Below are 21,077 nucleotides of genomic sequence, written 5' to 3'. Positions count from 1 at the left end.
AAATAAAAATATAATTCAAATTTAAAAAATAAAATGAAAGTTTAAAAATTTTAAAAATAAATTAAAAATTAAAAAAAATAAAAATTAATTATTAAAAATAAAAAATTTAAATCTAAAATTTAAAAATTTAAAATTTAAAAATAACAAAAATCAAAAATAGAATAATAATTGTAAAAAAAGAATAAACATTATTAATAAAATATAAATTTTAAATTTAATTTTAAAAAAATAAATAGATAAAAAAAGAAAAAATTTGAAATAAAATAAATTATTTTTTTTTAATTAAGAAAATAAAAAATTAAAACACATTAAAATAAAAAAATAAAATAGAGAAATACAAAAAATTAATAAATAAAATAAAAAATAAAATTATTAATACAAAAATAAAGTAAGAATAAAAAATTCAAAACTAAATTAAAAAATTAAAATTAAAAAAATGCTTAATATAAAATTTAAAAAATTAAAAATTAAATTAAATTAAGTTAAAATAGACTACATTCTAGTGCTGCAGACAGCTTAATTATTTTTAATCATAAATTGCACTGCATATTATTACTCCAATATGTAAAGACATAATGGATAAGAAAGGACATCAAAAAGAACATTGATTATGACTAAGAGTGCATGGATATACTAGATCTAATCACTAAAATAAAAAATTAAATTAGACAAACATATCTAGTTAATTTGGGGAGCAACTTCTGCATTCTCTTCTCTTACTATTTCCAATGGACTAAGTTCAAATGTTTCATCTCCAGTCACGTCAACTTTATGATACTTCTTTCTTTTAAAGAAACCCAACTAAAGGAATAGAAACTGCATGAGACAGTTGAACTGATGTAATATGATCTTCTCAAATCTCAATGATAAAACAAACACTGTTGTGTTCTAGTATTCTCATTTGATATTACTTCCCATTTGAGAAGTAATATAAGCAGACTCAGCTGAAAAGTCAATTAAATTGTAAGCAGTGGGAGTTGAAATAATACTGTTTTCAATTTTGTTTATATTATATACTTACAAAGCAAAGTAGTGTCAGCATAATGACAAAGACTAGCTGAGCAGCTAGACTGGGAAATAAAAGAATATACCATGGTAATCCTAACTCAGCCTCTGCTATATTATCATTCAGTCTTATGACACTAATAATACTCTAAAAAGAAAAAAATAAATTACAACAAAAAGTGGATGGGTATAAAGTTGCAAAATACATCAACTTTCATCATGCCCTATTCCAATCCTTACCTCTGCTTCAGTGATAGAGTCGTTTGAAGTGAAGGTTAATCCATCAGTGACATTAACTTGAGCAAAAGCTGACAACTGGTATGATTCAGTTTTACCCTAAAATTACATGCATATGCAATATAACAGCCGAATAAATTTGGCCATTAGAAATTCCATGGAATTAATGATTCTGAGTCACATACATTGTACACATAGGCATGGCTGCAAAATCATCAACACATTACTGCCAATACAATAATAGAGTTTGTATATCACTCTCTCCCTCCCTCCATCCTTCTTACAGTAAAGAATCTTTCATTCAAATATCCAGTGATAGTCAATTCAATTCTTTCCTTCAATGAAGTGAAGTTACATACAATAGTAATACAGCGAGTGGTGTCTGACCCAGCACAACCCTGAAAAAAGAAAATAATATTGACCTCATGTGTGTCAGTACAATTTGCCAAAGTACACGCATCATTGTGTTTGGTGATTGAAATTTTCAGCATTAAAATGTTATTTTTAATATCACAAAAAGTAAGTGCTACTAAAAAAGCCAATAGCTTTTTGTCTACTAGAATTATGATATACTCAATATAGCTCACCCTTGCTCCAGGATTTGACTGTCTAGTACTAAGACCAGGATGAAGTCCACCTGCTGATCTCTTGTGTTTATTAGATCCAGTGTCCTTTTGCAGTCTGTCCATTACATACGTGAAACCTTGAGAACTGAGTTGTGACTCATCACAGGAAACATTATTACTTGCCTATTGTAAAGAAAAAATATTAACTATAATAAATCTATATTTCTCCATTCATCTACTTTCAATAGCTCTTACAATTATACTTGCTGGATAGAAGTAGTTTTCATTCTCATTGCTGCTGGCTAGTATGTATACTGCTATTGTGCCACTTCTTATTTGAGCTCCAAGTGTTTTCAACAGAGCAGTTGTTAGGTTGAGTTGTGATCCAGGTGAACTGGTAATGCTGTTAATAAAAGTAGAGCCACTTCCATTGTAATATATCTGCCTTGCAGACCACAGACTAGGAAGAGTATTATAATATGATTAAATTATCCACTCGTTAAATAATGTCATTCAGCATTTGAAAAATGTTATCTTCACTAGTTCACTTTTTCATAAATTTACTCTAAAATTGTTCCATTACTTATATTGAATTTGGCTTAGGATTTGTTCATTTATGGAAAAGTACATGATAATAGATTACAACAAGAAAAGTAATTAAATTAATTTTAAAAGTCTACATGTACATGTACAAATTGTAACTCCAGAGCTTAGATTAGGTTAAAAATAGCACATAAAAGAGACAAAATGAAAGGTATATACATGTACTATAAATAACTTAATTAAAACTCACATTTCAGTCCTGTATGTAGAAATGGCCACAACATCTAAGCTCAAATACACTCCATTATTATTAACCACATCTTCCCGACTGTAAATCTCATCAGGATTCTTAACAGATACTTCAATGGGAAGGCTATCCACATTACCATCAATATCTATTACATCTAGTTTGATGACATAGTTTATTGGGCCATGCCTTGAGGTGAGTATTGAAGGGAGAACATTGAAACAGATCACAGTTGAGACAAGTGAATTTATAGAAGTGTCATTGCATTGATCTTGAGTCTAAAAATCAAAGTAAATGTAGCAAAAATGGAATATTCTCTTGTAGCCGTTTTAAATGAAAACTCTATGGCACTCATTACATTGCATGGTCTTGACCCAATTTTTGAGCAATTTTAAAAATTGTGACCATAATTGACAAAAGGTACCTTATGGCGGGTAGTGAAATTTGTCTTTCTAGCCTAAGAAATCCAACTTCCTGAGCCCCATTTATCATAAAATTACTCCACAGGATACAAAAAGTTACCATGAAACTTTTAGAAACAATGATTGTCTAACAAAGCACTCACAGGTTGATATTTGCCATTATTAAGATCAATTTTAAAATCCGCCATAAGGGCCCTTTTGTCAATTATGGTCACAATTCATAAAAAATTCTATTTTTATCAAAATCACCTTAAACTTCTTTATGCAGCACAAATGCATGTATATACATCAGAAAAAATTATAAAAATGGAAAATTCTTTTCTTTTAGTTTTTGCCAAAATTTGGCCAATGACACTGTACTATAGTACAGGGACTTTGGCCTGATTTTGGAACAATTTTAAAAATTCAGATTTGATCAAAATCAACTCAAAGTTGATACAAAACGTAAAAACATGTATATGTATCAGGAAAAAATTTAAAACTCAAAAATTTTTTTCTTTTCATTTTTTGTGAAATTTAGCAATCGACCCTGTACTTATAGTAGAGTGACTTTGACCTAATTTTTGAGCAATTTCAAAAATTTATAAAAATTTTATTTTTATCGGAGTCATCTCAAGCTTTCTACAATACAATGTACATTTATACGTATTAAAAACTTATAAAAATAGAAAATTTTCTCCTTTTAATTGTTGGAAAAATTTGGCAAACAACCCTGCACTATAGTTCAGGAACTTTGGACCAATTTTAAGCAAATTAAAAATTTGCAATTTTGATTGGAATCACCTTACACAACACATGCACATAAATATACATCAGAAGAAATTATAAAAACTTCTTTCCTAGTCATTTTTGGTGAAATTCCCTGTACAAGGAACAATATTAGATCCTATATCTGCTCATAATGCATTAAATACATTAATTTGTACATAAAACAAAAAGTCCATTAAATAAAAGTTTTTTTCAAGTGCTAATTACTTTGCTACATGAGCCACTCATCCCTCTACTTATTGATCTGCATGCCAAACTATACAAGTACATTCAATCTCTATTTTTTCTGCATCACTTACATTTGCCACATGTTTCAAGTTAGCTTTAGGTATAGTAATATTCAGGTAAGGATTATAAGAGTCTTCTCCATTATTCTGTATTGTTACAGTGATAGTAATCCTGCTTACAAAACCAGCCTCAATCCTGCTATAGACAGTACCATCATCAGACCTTAAGAATAATAAAATACAATATCAATGTAACTTGGTGAATATGAGGGTACTGATAATTGCAAAATAATTTGATGGATTAAGCAAAGGACTTTTTATTTAATAATAATATTATTAATAAATTATACTTAAGGCATACTTACGTAAACACAACACTAGGAATATTTAAAACAAGATCAGAAACACACACACCATCCAATCCACAGTTCCTTCGAACAGATATCTATAAACAGTTCAAGTTAGTTAATTTTAATAATGAATTCTTGATAACACATTCTTAAATGCGATGTAAAAGTGTGAGTGGTTATAGGCATTTTAAAATTAGCTGTAATGGTTAAAACAAAGTTCTTTTTTTCAAAAAATTTGGTCCAAAACATCTAAACTTTTATAATTAAAATTGCCTCAAAAATAAAAAAATGCTCCTTACACTTTCTTGAAAAGAATTTGACTGGATAATAAGAGACTGTGAGAAGCTAGTAACATTAATGTTAGTATCCACTGGAGTATTGTCTCGTGGTATCTGCTCCAACTGAACCCTCAGCTTAAAATCATCAAAATCAGTTGTATTCTAAAGAAGAAGAAAGAGAAAGTTTAAAATTAGAGTATTATAATTATTATTGTAAATGAAAAATATATATAACACTAGCTACTGTTTTATTCAGTCAAAAATTATACACATTCAACATTATTCATTTTATACCTTCACATAGGCCACAACAGTATCTGCCACTGTTACATTAACTCCAGTATATGTTATACCACGTCTTGTTGAAGATGATGAAGGATTGTCAAAGAACAGACGAGCAGCAGAACCTGATGCTTTAACCTCACTCAAAACATAAGTAGTACCTACAATTTTTAAAATTATTTGTCTGCAGGTACTCAAATTCTTACTGAATCCTAGTGCTAGACCTTTCCCAGTGTAAGATGAAGTTACATTTATTTGAAAACTAAATAAGAGACATATGTGTACGTGTAATTATCATCAATAATGGTATTACAAGGATTAATATCAATGTTTAATATACCAACAATATAAACACAATAATATCTGTGATCCCAAATTAAATGTGAGCAATTTGGAGTCAATTTTTAGAAAAAAAAATACATGGTAGTTTTTTGAAAGTAGTACAGTTTTCAATTTCAATTAATTACTTTTGAAAAACTTTTGAAAGTATTTCTTACCATGTACTTTGAACAACTCCTTGAAATGAGCAATCATAAGTGTTTATAACCACAATAGGGACATTAATATTGAAACTGATATTAGCTACAGCAACTGGTATAGTACGTAATATAAATATACTCTGTGACTCAAAAGCACCAACTACCAGATCTGAAGAAAGAAGAGAAATAAAGTTTTAAAATACTAATTACATTAAAGTTAAGATTGGTTTATGCTTAAATCGATTTAGTCGGAAATAGGCTTACCTCTATACTCATTTTGATCAATATCAGTGCTGCCACAAAGAGAGAACCCAAATGAACTGACTGAAGTAAGATTAGTGACTTGACCTGCAACTTCTGTACCATTTATCACCTAAAACCAACAAGACAGCATTCTGAAATAGCACTACAGAAAGTTTAATGATTGGCAATGTATAATGACTATAAAGTATACATTAGCTAAATAGTTAATATTCTGTACTTGTTGTATGGTGGTATTCACAATAGATCCATTCACATTTTGTCCATAATAAATATAAACAACACCATCACCATCAAATGGAGCACCTACTGCAAAATCTACATGGCCAATTATTATTTATTTTTGTTACTAATTATTATTACCATTATATCCATCATTATTAATGTCACCAAGCGTTGCTAGAGACATTCCAAAACGGCCAAAGTTAGTCTGACCTAGCACTGATCCACTGTACTCAAAATTACCAGTGCCCTATAAAAAGTGAAATGACTATAAAACTAATTCTTTTTCTCCATGTATAATTTTTTGTCTTCCTCTCTCTTTCTTTCTCTTAATAATTTCTTACTGTTCCATCATTTCTATAAATAGCTACTCGGCCAGACTCAAAATGCCGTCTAAATGTGTCAATGTAAAATGGAGCACCTACCAAAATATCATCCCAACTATAAAAGAGAGAAAATAAAGAGTGTGAAAGTAGCAAAAGGTGTGTATGAAGAGTACACTGTGAAATAAAAATGAAAGTTTAAAGTTACACAAACTGTTTTTAATAATATATCAACAATAACAATGTCATTATAAATTATACCCATCTCCATTAAGATCTGTTGTTGCAACTGAATATCCAAACTGCTCACCAAACTGTCAAACAAACTAGTATAGAAAACAAAAATAATAAAAATTACCTGATCTCCATCAATGAATAATGTTGGAACTTTAGAAGGATTAGTAACAATATAAACCTAATGATGATAATACAATTAAATTATTTCATGACATTGAAACTTGTAGATTCTATTAGCAAAATGATCAAGTCAAGTACCTTGTATTTTGACAGTTTTGAGTATTTAATATAATTTAATTTTAGTGATAGGTATATCTTACCCTTCCAACTTGTGTAGTTCGATTATACTTGGGAGCTGATACAACTAGATCTAAAAAAGAGAAGAAAGATAAAAATAAGAAAATAAGAATAAAAAAATTGTACTACATACAAAAATATTCTAAAATGTGTACACATGATAGACTATACCTTTGACTGTTTGATTGGTTAAGAAACCACTAGTAAGAGCAAAGCCTAAAACAATGAGCATGAAATAAAACAATGAAAAGAATAAGGTTAGGAAAATTGGAGATTTTTGCTTGTATAAACAGGTTTATTGAGACAGGAGCTATTAAGACAATTACCATAGTATGAAAATGCTTGATCTGGTACATTAATAGGACCTGATAGATATCCTACATGATTTGATGGCCTAACAGTAGGTGCTTGTCCTACTAAGCTACCATCCAATGGAACAGTTGAAGTTGAATTGAAATAAAAGGTGATATTTCGTCCATCAACTAGACGAATAAAAGTATCATTAAGAGTATCCAATGGATTATAATAGAACACTCCTCCTGCACTGGCATCTCTGCCAGGTGTACCAATCATTAGAACTGGACCTGTGAAGTTCTAAAAATGAAATAAAATTAATGAAAATTATATGAATAGACTCACACTTTTTGATATTGGGGTACTGGATATACCCACAGAAAATCCAGCTTCACAGAAACCTTCGCCATTTTGATTATTAGGACTACCGGCTATGACTATCAATTGATAAATGCATGTAGTTATAAAAGTAATTACATAGCCCAGGCTACCCAATGTCAGTTGTACATTGTATAAATAATGTAGAGCTTTAACTTGTTGCTGACATCATACTCTGGCAAATGCCTAATATGCAGCAATTGTTGGAATGGAATAGAAAGTTTTAATTTTAAGGTACTTAATTAAAAAACTACATTCTATATCACTATAGCAAAATAAATATTAATTGTCATGTACAAGCTCCAGAAACTTTAATTTTTGTAGATCTGTCTTTTGTAATTTGCATTGTCTAGATATTTGTTGATTTAAATTTTGTAAATCTCAAAAAATTTCAAAATAAGGTAAAGTAAAATCCTTTAAAAGTTCCTAGTTATATATACTGTAAAATATAGAAAGATAATAAACTTACAACATGGATCTATTCTAAGGAAATTCTTTAAGCTACGACCAGAATAAACACATTGACCTCTTGGCTGAGAATTATCACTGTTAGGAAGATCAGTAAACTCCCATAATGGAGCACAAGCCTATTAGCAAAAAGGACAGTAAAAATGATACATTCAAGCAACAAAAAGGACAAAGGAAGAAAATGAATGAGTGCTACAATGTGTGTGCTTCTAATTACTACAAAATATCCATCTTCACTATAAACAGTAGCTCCCATCTGCTGTCCTTCCTTGCTTTGTGTAAAGAAAAGTTCAGCGAAATTATCACTGATGCCATTAGTATATTTATCAATATCTCCTACATGAGCATATTAAAATTATGATCAATAAATTGGGTACTCTAACCAACTCTATCAAACAGGAGTCCATCAGGTGCTTCAGGGTCTCCATTACCAAGAGGAGCAGTACAAGACCCAGAGGATAGTGAACACTGATACACCAGTCCTGTCTTATTGTGCATACCAGTTTGATTATAACAAGCAAGTATGTCCTCCATGTTGGTAGGAAGTGAGTTGGATGAATAAAACTGACGACATGCTAAGTTAGTTGGTGGTACTTCAGTATATTCCAGACCACCTGGGTAAGCACCACGAGGAGCACCAACCATTATACTGTGAGGAAATGTATAAGAATAGAAAGGAGGAAAGTTAACAACAACAACAGCCTGAGTTAACAATAAACAACAACAAAGTTAACATCAAGAAAAGCCTGTATAACAACAGCCTGCATGATGCATGACTATAATCAACTAGGTTTATAGTTTACTTTATATATTATAATGCAGATAATTAAAGGGGTGTCACACAATACATGTACCAATACATCAATTGACATTCCAATTTGTATTAAACACATTTCTTTGTCACCTAATGAAATTAGATAGATCTAGTACTTAAAGCATCTACTCACTTAGTAAAACATGCTATTGTAGTAACAACAAGAGTTAGCTGATTATAATAATATAAATCTGTGCAAGCAAAACAACAAAAACTTGATGAGACAAAGAAAACATATAGTGATGAAAAAAGAAACTTGTAAAATAACAAACTACAGGCTATGTGTCAAAAATACAAGCCACTGGCTGCCAGAGGGGAAATAGGAGTTGCGAGAGATGGTCTGTTACAAAATTTTTATACATTTGAAAAGGTTCTGAATTGATATTATATATAACAATTCTAACAAGTCAGCTGCCTTTGTCGATAATAAAATGATTCATAAACCAGAATTAAGATTAAACTTATTCCATGTCTATAGGTTTTATATCATATTAGTTAAAAACTTTTGAGGAACTTGACTTTTTGCAAATTCGTGAAATTAAAATCCATGAAAATGAAAAAATTATAACAGTAAAACAAGATGGTGCATGGGATCATGTGTTTTGATTTGCAAAATCAAATCCCACATGTAAAGTTGAGAGCCCGACTCACAGAGTTTGGTTGAGTATATCTTCCATGTTCATACCGGACGGACTATCAAACAGTTGATGCACAGTGACTGAATATCCAAACGAGTCATCAGTAGTACCCACTCTCCTAGCAGGAGATATCTTAGTGATAGGCTGAAGTACATCTATTGACTCTAGGCCGAAAGAACAGCGGGAGAGGAACAGCAAAAGAAGATGAGTGACCGAAACAAGATTAAGATGCATTCCTGACGTTATAAGAGAGCTCCTTCTGAAAGAGATATCTGCACTATGGCCGACTTGCAAGTACTCTATAGGTTTGGATAATACGCCAATCAATTAATTTACTGGGTGGGGGCTCACAATATTAAAATCATGCATGATCATATGCACTGAGAAGACAATACGTTTTTGCCATGCTATAAAATTGCACAAACATGCAGTCTAGATCACATGACATTACATTGAGAATCTGCCCATTTACAATTACTTTACAATCACACAAATACATATACCTGTGGGCACAGCATCAAAAACATAAAGGGCAATGATGATGCCTAGTCTTTGTAATGCTGTGTAATGCATTAATAACGTGCAAGTGTTTGTAAAACACAATTATATTTAGCATTAATAATAATAATAATAATGGTAATAAATGATATTACCACAAAATAATAATAGTAATAACAATAATAATAATAATAAAGGTTGTTATTTATTTGACAACATCAATAATAATAATAATAATAATAATAATAATAATAATAATAATAATAATAATAATAATAATATTAATGAACTGGTTGTCCTTAGCAACAGCCTCCGCCTCCTCCCTGAGCTTTATTAGGATCAGCTGATGCTGCTCTCTGACCTCCCCCTCCTCCTCCTTGATGCTGGGGACCAAGCTTTATACCATTAGCCTACAAATTAATTAATAAAATAAATTAATAAATTAAGTTAATAAATTAGTAATTGGTGATCATGACAAAAATAATAGTACACCCGAATTAATCTCATTAGTATACTATTAATTGGTTATAGATTAAAACTTGATGATAAAAAAGTACAAAAAACTTGCCTATTATAACCAGGGTTCTGCTTAGAAAAAAATTAGAGGTGGTTGGAGACTAATATTGTTCCTTTTAAATTAATGTACACCATACTAGTAGACTATAATATCATGCTTTATGTATGGTTATTAGTATTAATTGGATGGTTAGTCTAAGTGATGAACTGGTTGGTTCATTTGTTGAGGTGGTTGTCCCGACCACCCCCAACCACCATAGGCAGAACTATGATAACAGACATAAGATACTAAAATCACCAAAATTTAACCCTTCAATAAATCCTACTACAACGTACATGTACATGTACATTATGGTATAAAGCAATAGCTCACTCTAAAGGAATAATGAAAGTGATGGTGAACTACTAGTGGGACTCACTGGGTATTCAATGTAGAGGGGATGATGGCTGAGAGCCATACAGTAGTACTACACTTACAAACTGTGTCATAAACCACAGACACAAACATGGACATGCGATTATAAATGTACATGTAATACCGTATAGCCAAAAAATTTCGTGAGGAATAAATTTTCATATTTTCGTGATCACTGTTTGCATCACAAAAAATTAAACCCCCGAAAATAAATATTAATTGAGAGGCGTGGTCAACCACGCCTTACTAATAAATGTGCCCTCGTGTCAAGCGAGTGTCAAGTTGTGTTCTCAGTCAAGCTGATGTTACTGTTACTCTGTATTGCTATTTTAAGCATACTACCTAGGTCAAAGATGATCTTCCCCATCACTGGTGTCCACACTGATTTGTAGACATGGTGCCCCTTGACACAAGAGTCCGTCTCAAATATTGAATCTGCCATGTTTTAATTAAATAAGGCGTGGTCATTATTATTATTAAAATAAAATCACAAAAATATTTATCACGGAATTTAAAATTTCTCCATAAATTTCATTATTCACGAAATTTTAAGCCTTGAAAATTTTTGGCTATATGGTAATTCATTTAAATTAGTAACATGTACATGTAAAATAACATTATACATGTACACACTTGGTAGATACTGGCCAAACAGTAACAGACTAGCTAAACTTACTTCATTTGTTATATCAAAAACTCCATCTTGTATCTTCTTATAAACTTCCTTTGCTGTGTTTATGAACGCCTAAAAATATACACAATGATGAGAGATAGAAGACATCCAGGTTAAAGCATGTACATGTACATGTATACTATGTACATGTATATTTTATCTGCTCTCCTGTGAGAAGAATTTTAGTCTTCTTAGCATAATTGATTAATAGACTTTTTGTAATTCACAAAGAGGTCATTAGCCTTATTAAACTATGCATCACTTAATGTAGTGTTAAAAAGAGATACATGTATCTTAGTACACATACATGTACATACACATTTAATTGTGTGTAAAACCATACATTATTATGTACATGTCATGTATATGTATGATGTGAACAAAATACAGTACATGTATGTACATGTAAAAGTTGTTGGTGTACCTCTTCAACATTAGCTGCAGTCTTTGCTGACGTTTCCATAAATACAAGTCCGTGCTCTTGAGCAAATGCAAGACCCTAACAGAGAGAGAGAGAAATTAAAGGAACATGTATCTCTATTCTAATCTCTTTCTGTCTCTCTTTCTGAAATTACTCTCTTCCTCTCTCTCTTACTTCTTCAAACTTTACGTCTCTTTTAGCATCAAGATCACTAAAAAAATTAATATAATGATTGTAGTTAACACAAATACTGTAAAAAAATCAACTCTTAGAAATTGGAATAATATTTTAAAAGGGTTTAACTTGGAAAGTTTTTATTGGAATCAGCTCATACTTTCTATACAGCATAAGGACACCAATATGTATCAGAAAATGTAATAAAAATTAGGGGTGATTTCAGAGCCATTTTTTGGAAAAAACCATGGGCTATAGCTTTGGGTATTTTTCGAAAATCAGCTGTTTTTAAAAAACGGCCATAACTCAAAAAATTTCAGTCGGAATCAGCTCAAACTTTCTACACAGCATAAGGACATCAATATGTATCAGAAAATGTAATAAAAATTGGGGGTGATTTCGGAGCTATTTTTCGGAAAAAACCATGGGCTATAGCCTTGGGTATTTTCAAAAATCGGCTGTTTTTAAAAAACGGCCATAACTCGAAAAATTTTAGTCGGAATCAGCTCAAACTTTCTACACAGCATAAGGACATCAATATGTATCAGAAAATGTAATAAAAATTTGGGATGATTTCGGAGCTATTTTTTGGAAAAAACCATAGGCTATAGCCTTGGGTATTTTTTTAAAATTGGCTGTTTTAAAAAAACAGCCATAACTCATAAAATTTCAGTCGGAATCAGCTCAAAATTTCTACACAGCATTAGGACATCAATATGTATCAGAAAATGCAATAAAAATTTGGGGTGATGTCCGAGCCATTTTTAGAAAAAACCATGTACATGTATTTGTCAAGAATAAAATTATTTACAACAAATAAAATTCAAGAAAATAATGAATGATACATTTTATGATCAATTAATGTCTATTAGGATTGACTTTTTGTTTTATAATAACACAATAGTGAATACTATCAATGAATTAATACACCTTATAAATACTATGTATAGGTTATACACCGAGGTCGAGGTTTCTATGGAATTTATTTACCGAGGGACGCAGTCCCGAGGTAAATAAACCCATAGCAACCAAGACCGAGGTGTATAACAGACTTCTACCATGCCAAATCTGTAGTTAAGAAACTGCCCATGATTAGCAAGGCTTTATAAAAGCACAAGGCCTCTTTACTTCTTTGTATCTTCTTAAAAGAAACGGGAAAATCTCTTCTCCACTCGCGCCATGTGTGTACAGTAAAACACGCCCAGAACACGCCTTTCCAATTCCACTCCACCCATTAAGAAGTTGATCACATGGCCCAATGCTTTTGAGCCTCTATTTCTTTCTTTTCAATGTTCTTTGCTGCTTTCTCTGCTAAAAATGATTACTCCAGACGCCATAGCTGTGCTTCGAGGCATAGATATGTACCAGGAACTTTTATGTATCTATGTTCGAGGTAAATAATTAGAAACCTGTTTGCTCCCGGGCTGTCCACGAGGTAAATAACTAAGAAAACCTGTTTGGCAACTTTAATAAGTTGGCCATATTTACCTCAGCGAGGTAAATAAGCAATTATATTTACCTCGTATGAAGCAATCTGATTGGTCAATTGCAAGTAGGCATGGTAGAACAATGAATAATACATGTACATATACATGTACATGTACTATGAATGTAAGTGAAAGATAAAGTAAATGAGCACATGATTAATCAGTGACTCAAAGTGTATATACAGTGTAATCAACTGTGATGACTCTAGTAGTAATTTAGTGAGTGTTTGTGTGTGATTGGTTAAGTACATGTACATGTATGCAGGTATACATGTACATGTACATCATTCATAATTGCATGATAGGCTGTTGTATGATATTCATGTGACACAAGGTCAGCATGAGCACATGTATATGTACATGAGTCAGCAGATAATGAGAGCATGACAATTCATGTGATGATGTGACACGTACACAATGATGATGATGATTATTATTATTATCATTATTATTAGCATAAGATATACAGTAGCATACACTGTTATGTACTAAAGTCTATGATGACAAACCCAATGAGAAAATAATATGGCACTACTTTTGATATTGATCCTTAAGAGTTAATACAATATGCAGAAAAACATTGTACTGTATAGCGGGAAATTTTAGAGGGAATTAAATTGATAGCCATTTGTCAAAATAAAATCCGCAATTTTGAGCCATTATAAGCATGCTAAATGGCATGTGGCCACTAATTCACCAAATTAAAATTTGCCAATCACCAAAATTTAGCAATTTGTCAAATTTAACTCCCTCCAAAATTTGCCCCTATACAGTACATGTAACAAAAGTCTATACTTATAACATCAAAGCTTATAAACACTTCTATGCACTAATGAAGGAAAAACTGCTTCTTTAAAGGTTTTGCTTGGGACTATTGTAAATAGATATCATAATTATTACACTGTACAGATAAGATATACCAATTGTAATTGATAAGCTAATATAAACTCAGATTACACATAATGATCAAAAAATTAATTATTAATATAATAAAAAATAGTTAGGCTTCTGTCGGAAAATTGGGACAATAACTGTATTATACATGTACATGTACATACTGTACATAGCTATTTATAAGACATACCATATATTGGGTATATTTCAATGCATGAAAAGTGGTATAAATTTAAAGTTCAATGATGGAAAAACTCGGAAGCCCTTTATATTCTGAAAATATTTTACTTGCTATTATTTTCATCAACCACCTGGCCTGGTAAGTAAATCGAAGCATTTGCTGATTTCTCCACTTCTGAATCAACCTTAACAACACTTCTAACTGGCAAAGAAGGCTCTTTATGGCCTTTGAGTTAGAAGCCATGGATAGTTATGAAGCCACGTGTTCATAATAACTGCACAATACCACATATCTTCTATTCCTTTTTATCCGCATATTTTAAAATTTCTTAATGTTTATTTCGAAATTATTAATGCATTGAAATATACCCAATATATGGTACATGTATAATGAGTAGACTGTTGTGAGTGTGAGTGGTTTATTATAAACACTAAATGATAAATGAATGATACCTTTTGTTTCCAATCAACATTATGACCATGTTAGAGCTCGAGTGCTGTCTGGCATCATCCAGCCACGAGGTGAGGTGTTCAAATGTCTCTCGTCTGGAGAGAGGGAGAGAGAGGGGAGAGAGAGAGAGGGAGGGAGGGAGGGAGAAAGGGAGGGAGAGGGAGAAAGGGAGGGAGAGGGAGGGAGAGGGAGGGAGGGAGGGAGAGGGAGGGAGGGAGGGAGAGGAGAGGGAGGGAGAGGAGGGAGAGAGAGGGGGAAGGGAGAGAGAGAGAGAGGAGTGGGAGAGAGAAAATTAAAGCAAGAGGGAAAGAAGGAGAGAGTAGAAAAGGAGAAAATAAAAGTGAGGAATGGAGGAATGGGAAGGAAGAGAGAGAAAAGAATACAAAAAGAATATAATAGGAAAAATACATAATAGAAAGGAAACAGAAAGATAGTGTACAACCACACAATACTGTAACATAACCATACAAATGCTCCTCTTTCCCTCTCTCTAATCACTTTTCCTTCTAACCTGGTAATATCATACACTAGTAATGCTCCTGCTGCTCCTCTGTAATAGGACCTTGTAATGGAACGAAACGACTCCTGTCCAGCCTGTATAACACACCTTAGTAAACCACACCCTCTAACAGCCACACCCATGACTCACTGTATCCCATATTTGAAGCTTTATCTGCTTCCCATCAATGTTAATCATTCTGGCTCCAAACTCCACCCCTAACAAACAAAACAAGAATGATGGCTATTCGAATCAACACATGTACATGTTAAATGTACATGTACATATACATGGACGTGCAAATACCATATGGCACTTTATTTAGGTGACTTTGCTGTAAAATTGTAATTGATGTTTTTTAATTTGGTAATTTTTACGTACATGTACATGTATATGTGCATTACTGAGCATGAACATTAATGATTGGGGGTTTTAATATTGGCAATTCCACTTGCAGACTGCCTATCGCCAAAATAAAACTCCACCAAATTAAAGTGATATGCAGTCATACAAATCCTTCACAATATAGGCTATGATCATTTGTAATATCATAACAGCACAACAATAATACAAACTCTTAATATTATTCCTATCACTGCCAAATTTATGTCAATACAAAAGATTGATTGCTTATTCTTTGTATTTATTATACATAATTATAAATTATGAAGATAAATGTGTGATTACACTATTCAATGATATTATGAAACACAAGCTATAATAACATTAATAGTACAAACAATTCAAAAACTACATAAAAGTTATTTTAATTTTAGACTTTTATCAGTAATACAGCACATGATGTGTGGCTCAAAATTTCAGTCCATAAAAACTAAATTACAAATGGTCCATCCAGCCCTTACTACATGCAGGACATGCTTCATTGATTCAAGCAGAACCAAAATTAGAATAACAATGCTTAGATTTAGTACCAAATCACCTACATTATCTACTCTTGATACATGTAAGTCATGATTTTAATGTTAAATTGATTAACGCGTACATGTACATGTATTTATGTGTGACTCCATTTTGTTGCTTATGATCACACTTGGCACTGGATAAAAGCATAAAAGCAATAAATGAGCCAGTGTAGCCAGTAATATACTACACTTAACAATAACAAATGAAAATACAAAATAATACACCATTAATACATAATAATCGTGCTCCACATAAAATTTGATAAAAGGTCAAACATTATCCTCTTATCTAAAATTACTCATTCAAAATGTAAGGGACACAAGACAGCTCCTGATTCAAATCACATAAAAAGATGACACTTTAGAAAGTGTATATAGCTTAAAAACTAAACCCTAACTCCTAACCTTAACCTATGCTAACTGAAAGTAAGTACAAGGGTAGGTCACACCTCCCTGTTCTTTACATGTATGTCATTTCTTATTTATAAATGAAACTCTCTCCTTCTCTCTTCCTCTCTTTCTTACCAATAGTGAGGTCGTGTACTGGTTGAAACCTCTTGTCAGTGAACTGAAGGAGTAGACAGGATTTCCCCACACCTAGTAAGTGAGGATAGTGAACAAAAGGTACAAAAAAGGCTCCGGTTTGAAAGTGAAGCTTGTCTCCCGGCTCGTACCTGTATCGCCAATGATGATGTACTTGAAAAGGTAAGAGTAGGACATGCTGGTCTTTCAAAAAAGGCTGTGTAATGGAGAGAAATGAGGAGGAAGAGAAGGGCCGAACTAGTGATAACTTGAATATCATTAACCAGTCATGTGAGAAATTTATAACTAGCCACGCCTACTTCAATAAGCTAGCAGAATTTTGAATTTTGATTTTTTAAAGCAAAAATATTTATGCATAAGCAAATGCTCTTCCTTTATCATTAAAAGCATGATATGATTTTAAAGGAAAGTTATAAATTGTATAGCTTTAGATAGTTACATAGTTATGGTACGTTTGCAGGGTTTTTAAGCCAAATTTTTAAACCCTCTACCATGTACACCCACTAGTTCTTGGGTGTGGCTGGGCTTTGCAAAAATGGCGAGTCTCTTAGAAGCAAATTCTGTTTTATCCGGTCTTCTGGCATCCCTTGCTTCTGTTTTTAGTAAAATTGGACTGGAAGAAGGAAATGCAACTCTGAAACTGTTGTTGTGCTTATCAAATGATAAATGTACAGAAGTAAGCCCATAATTATTATTATTAAATGCAGCAACTTTTAATAAAGTAATCTTTTAATTTTAAATTTGGGCTACGGGCATGACATAATGGTAAAATTTTTTTCAGAAATTAGCGTCAAAGTTATGTCTTTTTATTAAATTTTTGAAGTTGAAAAAGAGTATGTAACTGGTATTTTTGGAGTAGAAATTTTGACGAATTGCTATGCCTTGTTGTTATGGTTTGGTGAACTTTTAGGCGTGTACCATTGAGCATGTGCATAAATGGTTTTAAATTATTGGATTTAATTGACTATTCAAATTCACTAAATTTGCGTCCATCCACATTACCAGCTACATGTATACAATACATTAATATGAAGCTTTAATTAATTGAAATTGAAATACATTAAGATAGTGTAGAAGTAAGAGTAGATGATGATTTGACTTGGTTATCTGTAGTATACTAACTACTATGCTACATTATGTATTATGCAAATTTTCTCCTTGTGATTAGAATCAGGAGTTACTACTGAAGGTACTACAGTTGCTCTGCCTGATGTTGGTGGGTGTATGCAATGTCATTATGTTTGTGTTATTTGCAAGAGCACTACAGAAGCACTCGAGCACTGCACAGGCCACTGTTACTGTCAGCACTTGCAACTTCGTTTTCTCTGTAAGTAAAATAATGATTGTTGGAAATACCGTATAGTGGGAAATTTTGGATGGAGTTAAATTTGGTGAATCGCTAAATTTTGATGACTGGTGAATTTTATTTTGGTAAATTTGTGAATTTGTGGTCACATGCCATTGCATAATGGCTCAAAATGGTGGATTTTTATTTTCGCAAATGCATCAAAACTCCAAATTTGCCAAATTTAACTCCCTCCAAATTTTCCACTATACGGTACTTAGCATTATAGACTATATAGTTAACTTAACTAAAATTATACTAAGTTAACATTACTGTACATCATAGCATTCTTTTTATTGATCTTTGCTGTAATTACATGTAGAATGATAATAACTTTATTTTACTTGTATGTATGTACATGTAATAATACATTTATTGTATTTACTTGTGCAATGTACATTTTAAAATCTCTCCTGTTGTTAGAGTGTGTTTGGATGGGCATTGTTTGGAGAAGCACTGAACCTCATGTGGTGGTGTGGGTTTTCACTGATTGTGTTAGGATTTGTGTTAATAATCTATGGACAGAATAACAATAAGAACAAAGTTTTATAAATTAGTTTATTTATTCATTTTTACTGCATGTTTTATTTAGAATGATCTCTATTTAACTATTTCTCTACGTATGCTCCTCCTTTTATCAGGCAATCCTGGTCATTAACATTACAGCATACAACTGAAACATCAACACCATGTGTTGTGGAGTTTTGGTATGTATATACAAAAATCTGTAGATGCCCTTATAAGGAGATTTTAGGGGTGTTTTACTTTACTATACAGGTAGTTACTGATAGTTTAGTTGTGGCTTTAGTATAGATTTTGTGGTTAGCATAGATCTACACCTGTGCCAGTGACCTCAATTGTTGAATCAACGAATTTTTCATTGGAAGGACTGATCCGCCATCTCTCTGTGACAAGCATTATGATTGATGTCTCTCAATTTAGAGCAAGTATTGGATTGTGGCACTACTGTCAAGCTGCCTCCAGTAGACCAGCTAATGGCCGCCACTCTCACTCATTCAAAGCTGCAGTAGATAGAAAGTCAGGCAGTACTACACCAGGAGAGAAGACATCTAAACTGCCAGCAGCTCTGTCTCTTATTGCTTTACTCCTCCTCTTTCTCTCTCTCTCTTTATTAAGACACATCTTGATGATTCCTCCAACAGGTAAACAACAATTGCAACTTTGTACTTGTATATTTACTGGTATTTTATTATTAGGTAACTGCTACCAAGTACAATGTACTACTGGTGTTACTGTTACTGATACAAATTACCTCCAGTCAGTAGTCTTACCTGGAGGCAGCAGTTCTAACCTGATTTACAATGATCTCTGTTTGATTGTTTGTCTACGTATGCTTCTGCTCTTATCAGGAGATATTGAACTCAATCCTGGCCCTATGATTGATGATCGACCTGATGTTTCGTTATTAACTCAATGGCTTGAACCGCTTGTTACAGATTGGCAGTTATTTGGCTACTGCTTACCAGGAATAACACAACATGATGTATCAGTAATTGAAACTGAAAATTCCAATTTGAATGACCAAAAGAGGAAATTATTTTCAAAATGGCTCTCTATTTATCCTGAGGCAAAATGGAGTGATGTCATTACTGCATTGACAATTAGAAGAGAAAACACTCTTGCACAAAATATCAAAAAAATTATTGAAGGACATTCTTCAGTACCTAACATTAGTAACACAACGGCTGTGGGTACTACACAAAAAGTAATGTTCAAGACAAAGGAAGGTGAAGAAGAAGTTTCACATACACTGGATGAGCTCAATAAATCATTTACTGATCTTTTCACAGAAGTACGAACAGCATTCGATGAGAAAGAAGCCTCAGATCCTAAGCTACTTGTTGATTTAACAAGATGGATTGAGGCATACATGAACTGGAGTGACAAGTTAACAAATGCATCATTAGATGAAATATTCAAAATTATTCATCCATACTATGATTTTATTGACTGCAACTTAATGGTAGTTTTGAGTCAAAGATTTCTGAGTGATGTCACTTTTGGTGTAAAGAAGCTGAGTATTGTGAGTGAACTACAGAATCACAAGAAAAAAGCCGACACATTTAGATCTTCCAGTAATGTGACACATCTTCACCAGTCATTAATACAAATATACCAGGAGCATATTCCAGATATAAATAATATGTCTCATATTATTATAAAGCTTAATAATCCATGGTATGCTAGTAATCTAAGCAATCTATCTCTTCTAATTCAACATTTGCTTCCAGTAAAATTTGCACAATCGTTGTTGAAATATATAACAATTATTACTGGATCAGTAGTTATTAAATACAGTGTGCTTGATTCTACAGCTGATAGTCTAATAGAACATACTGGAGGAAAGTTACAGTTTATGCGTCTCATTGGTATATTTAGTTTATACATTAATGATCATCCTGTCCTTCAAGAAGATGAGAATATGAACTTTACCTTTGAACTAGCTCTCCTTGAGGCAGTCACAGCTGGTAATAATGAAGCAGTAGAGTTCCTTCTTCAACTAGAAACTGTTAATATTGATCATACTAATGAAGAAGGTAAGACAGCACTAATGTTAGCTTGTGAAAGAGGACATGAGGACATTGTACACAGTTTACTGTCTGCTGGAGCTAATGTTACCATTCAGGATAATAAAGGATGGATTGCACTAATGATGACAACTAAAATGACATTAAAAAAATTACTTGCTACTTATACAAAA

General features: G+C 32.2%; 3 protein-coding genes across 3 annotated transcripts; 1 reads left to right on the top strand and 2 right to left on the bottom strand.

The window, feature by feature from the left end:
* Nucleotides 1-547: 547 nt before the first annotated feature.
* On the bottom strand, nucleotides 548-9,639 carry LOC105314007 (integrin alpha-8-like). The gene is made up of 27 exons (XM_020000874.1): nucleotides 9,350-9,639; nucleotides 8,268-8,533; nucleotides 8,102-8,220; nucleotides 7,886-8,003; nucleotides 7,384-7,475; nucleotides 7,071-7,338; nucleotides 6,916-6,960; nucleotides 6,768-6,817; nucleotides 6,569-6,625; nucleotides 6,472-6,524; nucleotides 6,232-6,328; nucleotides 6,029-6,137; nucleotides 5,886-5,983; nucleotides 5,669-5,777; nucleotides 5,423-5,573; nucleotides 5,132-5,187; nucleotides 4,938-5,086; nucleotides 4,665-4,805; nucleotides 4,381-4,460; nucleotides 4,088-4,238; nucleotides 2,602-2,876; nucleotides 2,064-2,268; nucleotides 1,830-1,991; nucleotides 1,527-1,640; nucleotides 1,246-1,341; nucleotides 1,022-1,153; nucleotides 548-801 (listed from the first exon to the last, which is right to left on the bottom strand). Exons 1-27 carry the CDS (start codon nucleotides 9,568-9,570, stop codon nucleotides 679-681), a joined length of 3,537 nt encoding a protein of 1,178 aa, XP_019856433.1. The 5' UTR covers nucleotides 9,571-9,639; the 3' UTR covers nucleotides 548-678.
* Nucleotides 9,640-9,911: 272 nt separating this feature from the next.
* On the bottom strand, nucleotides 9,912-17,248 carry LOC100636546 (ras-related protein Rab-2-like). The gene is made up of 9 exons (XM_003389116.2): nucleotides 17,142-17,248; nucleotides 16,993-17,064; nucleotides 15,695-15,762; nucleotides 15,557-15,639; nucleotides 15,048-15,140; nucleotides 12,034-12,070; nucleotides 11,863-11,937; nucleotides 11,442-11,510; nucleotides 9,912-10,244 (listed from the first exon to the last, which is right to left on the bottom strand). Exons 1-9 carry the CDS (start codon nucleotides 17,185-17,187, stop codon nucleotides 10,134-10,136), a joined length of 654 nt encoding a protein of 217 aa, XP_003389164.1. The 5' UTR covers nucleotides 17,188-17,248; the 3' UTR covers nucleotides 9,912-10,133.
* A 259-nt stretch (nucleotides 17,249-17,507) lies between these two features.
* Nucleotides 17,508-18,907, top strand: LOC105314006 (transmembrane protein 42-like). The gene is made up of 3 exons (XM_020000873.1): nucleotides 17,508-17,686; nucleotides 18,179-18,337; nucleotides 18,779-18,907. Exons 1-3 carry the CDS (start codon nucleotides 17,546-17,548, stop codon nucleotides 18,905-18,907), a joined length of 429 nt encoding a protein of 142 aa, XP_019856432.1. The 5' UTR covers nucleotides 17,508-17,545.
* The last annotated feature ends 2,170 nt before the right edge of the window (nucleotides 18,908-21,077 follow it).

Source organism: Amphimedon queenslandica, unplaced genomic scaffold (assembly GCF_000090795.2).
Source record: "Amphimedon queenslandica unplaced genomic scaffold, v1.1 AMPQUscaffold_13142, whole genome shotgun sequence".
Taxonomy (NCBI): Eukaryota; Metazoa; Porifera; class Demospongiae; order Haplosclerida; family Niphatidae; genus Amphimedon; species Amphimedon queenslandica.
The sequence above is the reverse complement of the archived record's forward strand: the minus strand, read 5'-3'. Positions and strand labels throughout refer to the sequence as shown.